Source organism: Pleurodeles waltl, chromosome 9, assembly GCF_031143425.1.
Source record: "Pleurodeles waltl isolate 20211129_DDA chromosome 9, aPleWal1.hap1.20221129, whole genome shotgun sequence".
NCBI classification, from domain to species: domain Eukaryota; kingdom Metazoa; phylum Chordata; class Amphibia; order Caudata; family Salamandridae; genus Pleurodeles; species Pleurodeles waltl.
In genome coordinates, this window is record NC_090448.1 from 555,825,850 (window position 1) to 555,840,196 (window position 14,347).

At 40.7% G+C, this 14,347-nt stretch overlaps 1 protein-coding gene across 2 annotated transcripts in view; it reads right to left on the reverse strand.

Moving 5' to 3' along the window:
• NAPA (NSF attachment protein alpha) overlaps nt 1–14,347 on the reverse strand; it is a 177,913-nt gene that overhangs the window by 130,530 nt on the left and 33,036 nt on the right. For both annotated transcript variants that reach the window (XM_069207500.1, XM_069207501.1), the window contains exons 2-3: nt 13,342–13,421; nt 10,230–10,346 (exon numbers count right to left, since the gene is read on the reverse strand). In XM_069207500.1, the coding sequence (XP_069063601.1) occupies nt 10,230–10,346; nt 13,342–13,421 (197 nt within the window). The remainder of the gene's footprint in view (nt 1–10,229; nt 10,347–13,341; nt 13,422–14,347) is intronic.

The window sequence follows — 14,347 nt, forward strand, 5'->3', positions numbered from 1 at the left end:
TCGTCTTTTTTTAATTTATTTTTTACCTAAAGTAACAATATACCAGATGTCATTTTAAGTGATGCAGATCTACTGGCTTTGTCAAAGGGTCAGAACAACAAAATATAAAAGGATAGCATATTGACTTTAGCAAAGGGGCAGCACATGAACCTATATAAAGCGGACATATTGGCTTTATCAAAAAGTTGTTACAATAATATACTAATATCCATATTCCAAAGTAATCCTTATAAATACACCTATGGCAATGCGTAATAAATATGGTCACAAAGACAATTTAAAAAGCATTTTGATTTCAAACAACATTAAATGTGTGTTTGAATTTTTCTTTAACTCTTCAGGCTAGAAAATGCATCCTAAAAAACAGCCAGATCAAGGAATCCCCACATTGCAGCTGAAGAGCATACAGCTCCATCTTTGGGTGCTTTAAAAATAATAGAAAGCTCTCTCAGGGTTTAGCATTCAATGACCCAGGAGACTCAGGGCCTGATTTAGATTTCGGCAGACCGGTTACTCTCTCACAACAGTTAGCTCGTCAGCCGAAATATAAATCCCGTTGGATACAATGGGATTTATATTTCAGCGGATGGGTCACCTTTCTGACGGAGTAACCCATCCGCCAAATTTAAATGAGGCCTTTAGAGTTTTTCGTCTTAAACTTTGCTTAGGGGCTGCTGTACGTCTTGCAGCTCCCTACACCAGTACTGTAAATTGTTGGCGGTGCCCCTGTCCCTCCTTGGGGCATAAGGAAAACAAATATTTTTATGTATGCAGGGCATTATGGGGCGCACCAAGTGAGCAGCCTGGCTGCTTGAATAGTGAAGTGGTGCGGGTGCAACTATTTTTTTTTTCTTTTACACTCTGGGCCCCACCAGTCCCACCCAGGGCTCCAATAGCATCTTTTTTTTTTTTTTTTTTTTTTTTTAAGGCAGCATTGAGAGCCCACTCTTGCGCAATGCCATTAAAAAAATTAAAAAAAACGTCAATGTGGTCAGTGCCCTAGTCCTACCCCGGGTACCAATAACCCCTCACATTGGAGTTGCAGGGAGAGGCCCAAGGCCCTGCAGCCCCCCTAGCATCTTGGATGCCAGTGAAAGTCAAATGCATTGGCTTGTTCCAACCCAGCAGGGGCAGCTTTTGTTTCTGCTCCCACACGGTAGAAGTAAACAGGTTTGTTGTGCGGTAGAGCACATACAAAGATTTTGCTTTCTGTTCCCAGACTGCACCTATTGGGGCAGGGAACAACAGAGTGTCCAGTGGGATGAGGTCACTGGGAAACTGCCTGATATCAGTTCCCATGCCCTTTATATGGCTAGGGGGGCAGGGGTGTGGCCCCAGGTCTATCTCCTCCCCACCCCAAAAAAAAAAACAATGACCAAGGCCTCGGGGGATGGGTCCCCAGGGCCATTACATTGCTCTGGGATGGGGTGCCACACAACCCTCCCCTAAAAATGAAAGTGAGCCAACCCCAGGGGGATTTTAAAAGGGCGGGCTTGTTTTTTTGTGTTTTTTTTTGGCCCCAGACTCCTCTTCAAGTCCTTTGGGATCAGGATATCCTAACCTGTCCCCTATTCTTTTTAAAACATTTTTTGCAAGACGGGGAACAGTATCCCCACGTCTTAAAACAGCTGCCAAATATCGGTGTGGATGTGAAGCAGCCAATTGGATCAGATCTTTTGAGCTGCCGGCACTGAGGTACTCTCGCGACTCTAGATATTTATACATTTTGAACCTTAACTTCTCAAACACTACTGAATGGATTTACACAAAATCACACTTTTTGGGTAAATATCTAGCTTCCTTCCTAATATGGTGTAAGTAACTGTGTCTAAGATTACTATTGCAAACTGTAAAAGAAAAACAAGTTTGGGGTTTCCCCCAACCCCCAACAAACCTTCTAGGAAGGAATAACTAATAACTTTGATGCTACTTGTTGAATCATCACAAGATATTCCCAAAAATAGGTTTATTCCCCATCCAAACTTCGCCCTCATGGTACTGCAGTACCCAATAAGCTTCCCTTGCTGAAGCTTGCACTATAATGTGGTATCTTGAGGATGAGACTTGGATGTTTGTACAGTGGTATCTGCAAAAACAAATAATAAATAAAATGTGAGATGGTGGTCGGGATAGGATCCATGGAGGGTTGGTTGCCCTCAGCGGGGTTGGTCACATAGTCTGGATGGAGGGCAGGTGCTGTGGCCAACACACTTTTGTGCACGGCCAAAGACTGTGCACAGCAGGGGTTTGGCAGGCTTGGGCATAGGTTCTGGCCAGACACCAGGCTCACCATCCAATCCCCTGCCGCGCACAACCAGAGGCAGCCGTTGTCCACACACCGCAGGAGTGTTGGCTGCAGGGCATGGCCAGAGGCTCAGCACTGAGGCCACTCCCCTGTGTAGACTGCTGAAGACCACATTGGGAGGGGAGGTGGGGGGGGGGGGGTTGGCTGTCCACTGCGGCGTAGGCCGCGTGGCTCTGTGGCTGACTCCCTGCTGTGCATGGCCAAAGGCCGGAAGCAGAAGGAGGTAGGCCGCCCGCAGCAGGCTGGGCGCTAGAGGCCAGATCCTGCTGCCAATTTCCAGCTGCTGCAGGGGGTTATTGGCCTACTTCTGAGATGGGCACAGAATTTGGCCAGAGACCAGGCACCGCTTCCAATCTCCTGTTGAAAATCACCAAAAGCCGTGCTCAGCCTAGGAGTTAGCAGAATGATAAGAAAGCCCCAGAAACTGACTCAAAAAGACAAAAGTTAAAGAGGCACTATAATTAGACGTTCAAAAAGATAAAAACTAATGTATTAAAAAAAAAATAATAATCTGAAATACACCTGTTATCTTTTACTGATCCAACTATAAATAGTGCCACTGCAATCCGCTGCTTATGACCTCACATATTACAACACTTCTAACATGTTAGATGACATCACAAATAGCATCATCCAGTCACTGTTACAGCGAGCTACAGGATATGTGGACTTGAAGTAATTCAACATGCTAAACATGTGGCCAACTTTCTAGTCACATTAAAGGAAACTCCTTCTTAAAAATTTTATCTGAACTGCAATTTTAAGTCAAGAGATTTACCAGTATACATTTGCCACTAAAAAAACATCCTTCGTCAGACCCCTTGGACAACACTCCATAGTTTGATTAAAAAAGGCTGTGGTTTAAGCCCCTACTTAGCTTAAAACACCTATGCAACACACATCGAGCACACCGCTCGGTCTTTACTTTAACATGGAGTAATACTTCCACCCCAAACTTTAGCGATTTGTGCACGGTGCACAAGGTAACTTTCAGCATGCACCTCCTTCCAGGAAGTCTGCTATTTCCATGCTATGTGTTCACACAGTAGCTCTTCGCTATTTATGACTGGTGCTATCAGACATGTCATCAATGATGGCATTTAACATGTCGTGCGTGATGTAAAGTGAGATCATAAACAGTGAATGACAGGGGCGCAAGTTATACTTAGCTCAGTGAACTGTAACTGGTGAACTTCTGGCTTTTAAATGTTAGTGTTTTCCCCATTTCAACAACTAACTACAATGTCACAAACTTTTTCCAGTGAATACATACATTTATTAAATAAAAACATGCTGAAGGCTCCTTTTAAAAAAAATAACCTAAGGTTTGTCAGGGTTCGGTTCAGCATATAACCGACAAGAGTTGTTGAATAGAAAAATGTGAACATTAATTTGAAAGAGCGTTGTTGAAACCCATTGCTGCTGCTGCTTCTTTGGAAAGTGATATTGTCAATGCACTTTCTCAGGAGGAGTCTAGTATGAGTTAATCTCAAAACCCCACTAAATAATCAAGAATAAGACATGAGCATATAGGAGGTACAAAGAGATAGATGTGCAAGTGAGGAAAAAGGAGAAAACCGGGTACCCACGTACCATTGGCTCTCTATGATTCACCTGGTCCCTTATGGTGTGATCATAAGGCGTTTTACTTGCAGTCAAACATTCTTTTGAAAAACAATAATATATTTTCAAGAGCATAAATATTGCTGATCGACATAATAGTTTGCCTGAATATGTTTCACAAAGATATCCAAGGGCACCATCATATAAGATCCGACAGATATCTGAATTTGACTTTTTGTTTTAAAGGTGCGCCCTGCTCTGCTGAATCTGCAGATTTCTCTATGGAAAGCACGTTTACCAAGGAAACCCAACCCTGTCTTCAAAGCATTGTTGCAGAATCTAAAACATGTTGTTACAAGGTAACCCTGGATCTTTATTTTAGAAATTGGGTCCCATCAGCACTTCCTCAGTTTTCAATTGTGAGCCTTAGTGCTCAGTCATTCAATCAAAGGAACACTGCAACCCAACAGACAAGAAAACTAAACACGATTCTTTCAAAACACACTAGAGCTGCACAGCTGAGCTGGTGCGGGCAGAAAGCCTGTCACAGAACCCACCAATAACAGTCACAAAAAGTGAAAGAGCTGCAATACTACCGCTAAATAATCACAGAGGGCATTTACTTATGGACTCGAGGTCCAATTCCAGATCTTTTTAGTATAAGGCACTTTTTAAAAGAAGAGATGGATGAATATATATATATATATATATATATATATATATCTCCCATGACCAGACTAGTTTCTCTTTGTACTATCCTCCTGAAGTAACTCTCTGCTGTGAGAAGTCCACACTGTGCTAATTCAACACAATAAGACTGCTGATAATAATGACTCTTTTCTTTTCAACTTATCCACAGACCGCAGGTAAAAAGAAAGGAAACCATTAAATGCAGTAGACCTGCTTCTAGTAGAACTGAATACTTTTCTTTTCTGGTGAACATGTTTTAGATCAGTGGTTCCCAACCAGTGGCCCAGGGACACCTGGGGGTCCGCAAAGCCTCTTCAGGCAGTCGGCGACAGCTTAGAAAATGAATTAACATCAACAGATTAGTCCCCCAGGTTTTAGTAAAGACTCATTGGGGTGTGGGGGGGGGGGAAATCGAGGATTACAATAATGATTCACTGGGGGTCACTGGGTTCCAGTAATGATACAGTGGGGGTACACAGAAGTCAAAGATTTGGGAACCACTGTTTTATATTGATTCATCTTGAATATATTCCTTTTGCTGTAAGGACTGTTTGCAACTGATTGCACGATAGGACACAGCACACTTGGCTCTTGTACTAATGAATTTTCAACAAGAATTCCAACATGCATAACTGCCATGTTTACAGGATAAACAGGGTATCAGAAGTAAGGCAAATCAAGGCTTAGAGATTCAGAACAATCATATGCCGAGACCGCTTTACTTAAAGGAGTGCTAATTCACTAACAGTTTACTTTACTACACGGTATCAACACACACCAGTTTTATCGACATGCTGGCAGGTCGATAGTCGGAAGATAAGAAAAATGCTATTTACAAAAACCTGATAGGCAAATTATGTAGTAGTCGAAAATATAGTAGTGAAAAAATAACTTTTGTCAATAAATAACCATAGGCTTATATGTAGCAAAAGCTACAAGACAGGACCTTTGTGAAACATAACTAAACAATGAACAGAAAAACATGTCGGACAAAACAGGACCTGTTGCAAAAACAAAGGCCATGGAAACAGAAAACCAAGGCACTTAGAAAAGCGGTACAAGCAAAGAAACCAGACGTGTTTTGTTTTATATTACCACAAATTATTTCTAGAGCAAAATAACTTTTCAGAGGCTCCAGGTCCTTCCCGAAATAGTCTTACAACACACTAATACATTGCCTACTTGGGGCTTGCTTATGTTTTAAGGACCAAAGCTGCTACTGTAGCACAATCCAGGACAGAAGAGGTGGGTTGGTTGGGGGTCAAGCTGAGCCGTCTTGCTCCAGGTTCAAGTAGAATTTAGTCTAATGGAACTAGAAAATCATTTGAGATCCTACTGGGATTCTAAATGTTAAGCAGTTGCTGAATTTGACATGAGAAATGATGCAACTCCTGATCTACTTCGTTTTTTAAATCTATGCTGGTAAACATGTAGATGATAGTACGAAGCAGAAAGGAATAAACTATTTGCCTGTGTACCACAGTGCTGTACAATTTGTGACTGTGAGGATGCGTTCTTGCATTTTTACATTCAGACCACATCAGTGGAGCGATAAATTGGCAAAAAATAAATAAATTCTGACTGATGCACTCGCAGTAGCTAATTTTCATACATGCAGAATGATCAGATTCAGCTGGTGGAATAGATAGTGCCTCAACCCATTTAAAAAAAAATCTCTACAGCACTGCAGTCTGCCTCCAGGGGGTGGGTGGGCAGAAAGACTGTTGTGGCCTTCACGAATAGGGGTAAGAACTGATGCCATGGAAGACTGCCCACACCATTTCTTTGAAAAAAATAAAACAGTTCCCTGGAGATTAGTGGGCTTTCTGCAACGGGGTGGGGTGGCAGATTGAGAGTAATACTCTACCATTAACACCTCCCCCCCAACAGGCCAGTATCAGGATGGCTTCTTAGAGAAGACTCACCACCACTCAAAGTATCACGCTTACAATGGGAATGAGGTTGACATTTCGGGGCACACACAGCACTGTAACGCTGTTAAAAAGTCTTAGGTAAGTATATAAATTACAGTGTTTTTCTCTGGCAGAAGCCCGGGTGTGGGAAACCATATTATCTAATCACTTGACAGGTCTGTTGAGCCACATGTAACACTTTGGCGACGTTGAAAGGGAGAGCAAAGAATTCCAGGACAGTTCGGTGTTATCCCAAGTCTGGTTGCTGGAGGACCCTGCTGTTGTCCTACCAGGGTTCTGCTTTGGGTTTGTCGTGGGTACAATTCCTCTCAAACTGGTGTTTAGTGTTATATGTGAACGGACACTGATAATTACCACAGTTCACTCCCTTACACCTGCACAACCTTTGGAACCAAAGTTTAGAGTGGCTGAAGACTTTTGCCATCTGAAATTGCCCAGACTCTTGGCAATTTGGGCCCGTTTGCAGCAAGGCAAACACAATCTTTGAAAATAGTGGGTAGGGTTGCCCCTGGAAACTTTTAACCCATTAGTGCCAGACTGTCAGATCCCTGTTCAGAGGGCCACTGGCCAAGCAGAAGCTACTCGGCTAAACCGTGGTGATGAGGCCTTTTACTACTGATGTCCCAGGGCCCGCACTACAATGGATTTTGAGCAACTCTGATGCAAAAGCAAATTTCCTTTAGCCTTTCACTCAAAGAAGGAGGGGTCAGCAGCTTCTGGTTCCGATACTAGGTCAGGGATCGGGCCTGTACGGGTTATAAGCACCTGGATACCCTCACAGGTGACAAGCTCACGATTTACAAAACCACATTACATTACCACACCGCCTTTATTCACAACGATGGCATCCACCAGACTGCAATCCTTCTCTTCCTCTGATGACACACTCTGACATATAGAGTCACAACACCTGCTCTTCACTCTAGCGATGGACCGATTGACACATCAGCAGCTACCTCTTCACTGCAGCCCCTTCTGGCATACAGCGTAGCCGGCTTGAACCTGCACACAGGCGATGCCTGGATCGGTGCTGCAGCTCCCTCTAGGCAGGCATTGGAGCTCCAGAGGCTAGTGGTCTTGGATGTCCCCTCACCCAGCTCTGAGACTTGCAGGCCTTAGCCTTCAGCCCTAGCCACAAGCGTAAGTCCTGCAGAGCTTACTCTCCCTGCACAACCCATCTGGCTATTTGACAGCTGACAATTTTTAGGGGCCTCACACTCCCCTTCTTAAAGTCCATTCTCTCACACCAAATGTGATTCTGGGCCTGAAGTCTCTGAAATTTGCGTTGGGGTTTTGCTTCCTTTTGAAGTACCCTCTCCTCTGCCCTGCCTTCCTCCAGAAAACAGTCTATGATAGTAAAAGTGAGTCTACATCTGATAGCCCCACAACACAGGCTATGGGAGTAACTAGTGGTTCACAACTGGGTGTCAACCACAGTTATATCTGTATCAAACGTTTACTCCAGGGCCTCAGTCCTACTCGATTTAATTGTCTTATCAGTTCCATCTCCTTCCTGAGATGTGGCCACGCCCCCTTCCAATGGCCTCTATCTGAATCAAAGTGCACCCTTCTCAAGTGTGCAGGAGAGCCTGGCTCTCCTTCATTCAGTGTATGTCCCACCCAGCTCACAGGAATGCAGCAACCCACCAATCTGTCTTGGGGATACTAATACCACCACATGCTCCTCTGTCCAACCTTGGGTCTTCCGAAATAGAACCCAGAATCTTCCATGTATTGTACCACTCACAGGCACACATAGACCCGCACATACCTATATCACACATGTATTGCACAGCACTACATACTTACTTGGTGTAGTCCAAAGCTAAATTAAGCACAGAGGAGTAGAACTATACAAGAGTGAGCCAGCAGGCTTCACTCCAGTGGCAAGGGTGAAAAGGTTTGTTCACGTCTACTGATCACTACTCAGCATGCAGCCACCACCGTGCATGTGTTGCTTAACACCTGTCAAAGGCAGTAGCCTTTCAAAAATATAAGTCTAGCGCTTTGGGCCTCCTCCTGGTCCAATAGGACAGCAATACGTGAGACAGCCCTATATGATTCTGCACACATATTACAATGTTCCCGCCAGTCAGCTGCGCAGGGACATTTCAATATGCTTTTGGGGGGAGGGGAGTAACGTCACCACCATGGCAGTGGACTTCTCTACGTCAGTTTGGCGGTCTGAGGTGGGACCACCAACCTTAGTTTGCAAACATTTGTGTTATTTACCCATGTTGTCAGAGTTAGTATGGTTGTGGGAACTGCACCAGTGCCAGATTTAGAGTGGTGTGACCGAAGCTACCACAGCGAGCACCAGCCTAGCGTGCCTAGCAATTTTCAGGTAGTAATAAAAACGTAAAGATAACTCTGGTAATTAATGTATCCACTGGGGAGACTTGAGTTTAGGCTAATAGTTTTGACACATCAACTAGTCTCACAGAACGTTAATGTGCCTGCTGCAAAGCACAATTAACTTCCTGATCACAGAATTATATTTTATGTAGATAGCTTTGTGGGTTACTGCTTTTGACACAGAGATCATTTGGTTACTTGCTGTCTCTAAGTTACAATCGTTTTAATGTAGCACAGTGAGTTATGAGCTAACATCAAAGAGCGGCATGAAAACTGCAAGGCATAGGTTGAGGACCTTATGTTTAAATGCTTGTTTGGGTAGAAATAAATTCTAATTAGTAACGCCAGCCACTGTGCTAAGCTCTAAATCCTAAGGGTGTGCTTTTCCAAACAAAGCACTCTTAAAATATAGTGCCTACCAATATGGATGACATGTTACTCCTACACCTGCAAAGAATTATGTAACGTTCCCTATACATTAATTAAGAAAATTGCATGATTTATTATCTCTGTATAATGTGTATGTGACAAAGTGCTCTGACACCATGCATTGACATAAGTAGAGCTATAAAAGAAATTAAATATGTCTCCAAGAATATCTAAGAAGGTATAAGGAGGACCCTATGAATGGTGGTATGGAGGGTATCCGTGGAAGAGGGCATCAACAAAGATTACAGCATCCGGCACCACAAGAGCTAAAGTCTGCCCTGAAATGCACTGTGGTTTTATCATGGGAATTGATAATAGAATAGGAACATGGGCTATATGGAGTAGAAAAGGTCAGAGATGTGTTCTGTGAGATGCGCTAGTCGTAGATGGCAGCAGATGAGAATTCAGTACAGAATTAATTTTACATTTAGCTTGCAGTGGAAGCAGATTAACCACACTTGAAGCCTTATATGATATGGTGCCACTTTACGCAACAGTTTCGCAAACAGCCTTCACAAATCTACAAATAAGAAAAACAGCCAGACACAAAACAAGCCGGCATTTTAGAATAATCTGAAAACAACAGAAATCTAAAAATAGCAAAAATAATTATTTGTAGTCTGTTGGTAGCGTGACGCAAACACTCTCATCCTGAATATCCCACTAACTTGTCCCAAAGTCATTTGACATATTTCAATTCCTGTAGAACAAGTAGCCAATGCTAATGTCAAATGACTTAAACCGTTGGATAGATAGACTAAATTAAACGTATTAAAGCGGCAGAAAATTAACCATTTATAATATTGTGTATTTGCATCGACCACTCGCATGATTACTTCTGTAGGTGGGTGTGTGTGGAGGGGGAGAATACAAAACAGATATGCTTTCACTTCCTCGATTCGCTCTCCTCAGTCAATTATTTACTTCCTTCTACCCTAAAACTTCCATTTTACCTTGAGGGTCAGCTTTCTTGAAGGCATTTCCAGCATCCACAAAGTTAGTTGCAGCGTCATGCTTGCTCTGCACCTGAAGATGAAGTTGTGCTGCTTGGCAGAAGGCATTCCCAGCCGCTAGAGCATAAAATGACAAATGCAGAACACCGTTAGCCCAATGTGTATAACAAAGCATGTGCACGGTTATCAAAAGTTCTATAGGGACAACGACTATGTAGATTTTCATCACACATTTACAGGTTTCCCAATCAACTAAATTCCCAACACCAGTAGAGTTACATCAGTTAAATTGAATCATTTTCTTAAATGAAACATAAGCAGTTTGATCTAAAGGTGGGATAAAAATGTAAAGGTGAGGTACAATCCAGCGTCCAATGCAAACATTTCATCAACAGAGAAAAACACGTGTTAGAATACAAACTACTACATCACTATGTAATTCTAGATGTAAATGTTACCTGCTGGTAATCTTAGGACTCTGTGATAGAAACATCACTCTGCCTCTGTTCGGGGTCCTGGAACACTTTAATATTAACATTTTTTTTTTTTTTTCCAAATATTTATTTACAACTAAACAATATGACTTTATGAATTCTGGCATATTTTCTTTCATTTTGACTCCTTTTAATTCAACTAATCAGAAGAAGCTACAATTCCATGTCACATTATTTTGCAAAACATCTTTTGCAAACAAATATGACTTCAAAACCCTCGTTTACAGTAACATTTTGCTATGTAGAATTTTATTTTGACCAAAATATTTTCAAAAATGTCTCATATAATTTAATTTTTTAAACTGCATACCTATCTCTCAATAGAGTTTATTATTTATGTTTTTGGCGGGTAAACAAACCCTAAAAGCCCAAAACCCCCATTTTATATAACATTATATATGTCATAATAAAATTAAACATGCATAGATGTTTTTGTTTTAGTGAATATGTGTGTTCATTTGGGGACCCCCCTTACTTTACATACATATTTTTTGTTTTTACATTATTTATATTATTTTATTATGTTTTTTGAAAGTATATTTTCCACACCCTCTAAATCTCCTTTCATTATATGTCTTATATACTCCTTTCCTTTATATCTCTATGCATACGTGTATTCATCATATATAATTATATGGTTTATATGCCCCTTTCCTTTATACCTTTATGCATACATGTATTCATCATACACACACACACACAAATACATACACACACTTATTCCTATTTATAGACATCCGTCTCCATTTCATTTTATCATTTTAAAATGTTTTTTGTGAAATTTTTAACATTTTACTTTTGAAATTGCTACAAAATTGAAAAATACATACTTTAAAGCTAAATGTAGTTTTTTGTGTGTCATTGAATACAGTTCAACTTAATACACTCCATTGTGAGAATCCCTGAACACTGCACACTTCAACTTTCAGTTTTGACACTCCATTGTGAAAATCACTGAACAATGGACTCTTTCACTTTCAGTATTTTATGCCATAATTCCAAAGTCAGAATAGCGATTAAAAAGCACAGCATCACAACTAAAATTGTTTTGAAACATTTTCAATTTTTTAATTACTAATAGAAATGGCAGAATTAGGTTTGAAGAGTGTCCTTCTACCAGAAAAAGAAGGGGAAAGGACAGTTCTATCCGGGCTCCAATAGGTCTGTAATTGGCAGCCAGTATCATGCATTCTTTTTTTATAATGAATTGGTAAATATTTATTATAAATAAATAGAAGAATGTTCCAAAGATAGCTAAAAAAAAATGGAAGGTTTCAAAGAGAGGTAAATAGAAGAGGGTTTCACAGATAGAGAGGGTTACAGAGACAGATGGGTAGAGAGGGTTGCAAAGATAGCCAAAGCTACAAAGACGGTTGAAAATACAAGCAAGGGTTGAAAAAACAGAGAAGGTCGAAAATCTAAATAGAGAGGGTTGCACAGAGAGGGAGATTGACAGATAGATGTGCAAAGAAAGAGTTGCACTTGATTGTGTGCATACTAAAAATATGACAACTTATAGAACAGTTTCAAATGGACAAAGTCTGGTATGCTGTGAAATAGCGGCCGGCAAATAAAAATAAAATGGACTCTCCAAAAGGAAACTTACAACAGCATTATAAGAAGACAGGAACCAGTAAATTCTGTCCAGTGCTACATCAAAAACAACATAAAGATATGGTAGAAATAGCAGTGCGATCACATCAGGATCGAAACACAGATCGGAAAGGCAACACTAACAGAATAACAACAATCACTGGCCTTGAAAGGAACTACTTTGTGTCTGGCTGAGCTCTCTCTAAAAAGGTGTAAGCTATCTCTCATAAAGAAGCTAGCCAGTGACTGTAGTAGGCTGACCCACTGCCTCATTGCTGTATTCTGTAGTGGGCAGAAGAAAAATGTGACTGACATACCCACAGACCAATAGATAAATAACTGTCTGAAATCTCTAATGAATAAGTATATCATACACATAATTGTAGTAAAATTAAAAGGTATGGCTAATTCCAGGCTTAAAAGCAGAGCGACATTCTGCCTTCACCTCTATGTCACAAAGACATCTGTTTCAGTTATAAATACACATGTTAAAAAATGCTTCTCTAGCGGACGTTTTCCATGGTCTTACAAGGAGATGTTCACGAACTTAAGTGATGATCCCAGACCAGACTTGACTATCGGAACAACAATGTTTTACCACAAATAGGTGTGTGCTAGACCCACAGAAGTAGCTTGCCATTGAGGTCAGTGTAGATTTTTAGTCTCTTTAAATTGCAAAAATAAACAAAACCCCCAACGTTAGAATTTGTTGTAAATTTCATTGACATGCGTGATAATCACATTCAATGCACCAGACAGAGATTTACAGCAGACATTATACAATTTTAGCATTTATAGCACAAATAATGATCCTATATAAATTAGAGAAATTAACATTCTACCATTCAGCAAGCACATACATAGGAGATGAATACATTTGAATGGCAACCTTCTATATCAAAATGCGAATATGTCTTTAACCACAAATAGAACAATTTCATGTGAAAAAGAAGTTTAGTGACAAAGACGGATATTTCCAAATGAGCTCTGTGGCAACTATGGTAGAACAGAGGCTTATTACATACCGCTCCAATTCTTTGCCATTTTAAACATGTTGGCAGCTCTAGCATACATTTCACATGCTTCTTCCACTTTGGACGATCCTCTGAAAACAACAGTTAGAAAAAGTGTTTAAGAAAACATAGGCAAGGCAAAAAGCATAAATACATTTAGCCACAATGAGACAAGCATGATTTACCATAAACGTAAATGGAACATAGTAGAGTAAGAATATCATTTTTGTAGGGTAAACACCTGAAATTGCTTGGAGGGTCTAACAGTAGAGGACAAGTCCAACAGGCAGCTACTTAAAAGAACATCTCCCGAAACAGTGAAGTGGTGCACTATGTTCAAGTACCTATTTTTCTGAGTAACATGCAAGGCACATTTACTTGACCATCAAGAGTGAAGGTAAAAAGACCATCAGATCTAGGACCGCAAAATGAAACAGGAAACTTTCTGAATTTATCAATGCTTACCATCAATGCACAAATTCAGTATTTATTGGATTTTTTGGACTGCATGATGTGTCAAGCACGTTAGTAACCTTTTGACATTTGAAATTTGTAGAATATCCAGGGTAAGAATTCTGGTCATGGTAATTTTTTGACAAAACAAAGCAGAAACAGTGCAAAGCCAGCCATCAGATATTCTGTTTCGAGGCCGCTAAAAAATAATACAAGCTTACATTCAGCCACTATTCAGATATACAGCAGAAGGTATCACTTAAATTTCCAATTTCCATTCACAGAGACACACAGGTAAAGCAAAGTATCATGAACTTACACAAATGTTAACCTGTGTTGAAAGCAATCAAAATACATCACAGCACCCTTAAAGAAAATCAGACAAGACTACGTATCATGGGTACTTCACATACTTCAAGACTGGTCTTCTTACATCAAAAGGATTCCAAACTGCCAGTCATTAGTAAAGTTTATGTCTGTGTACTGATTCAATCAACCTAATTCGCATTCACATTTCTTAACCCAACGTCTGTGCAGTAACAAGAGGAATAGTAAAACAACTACA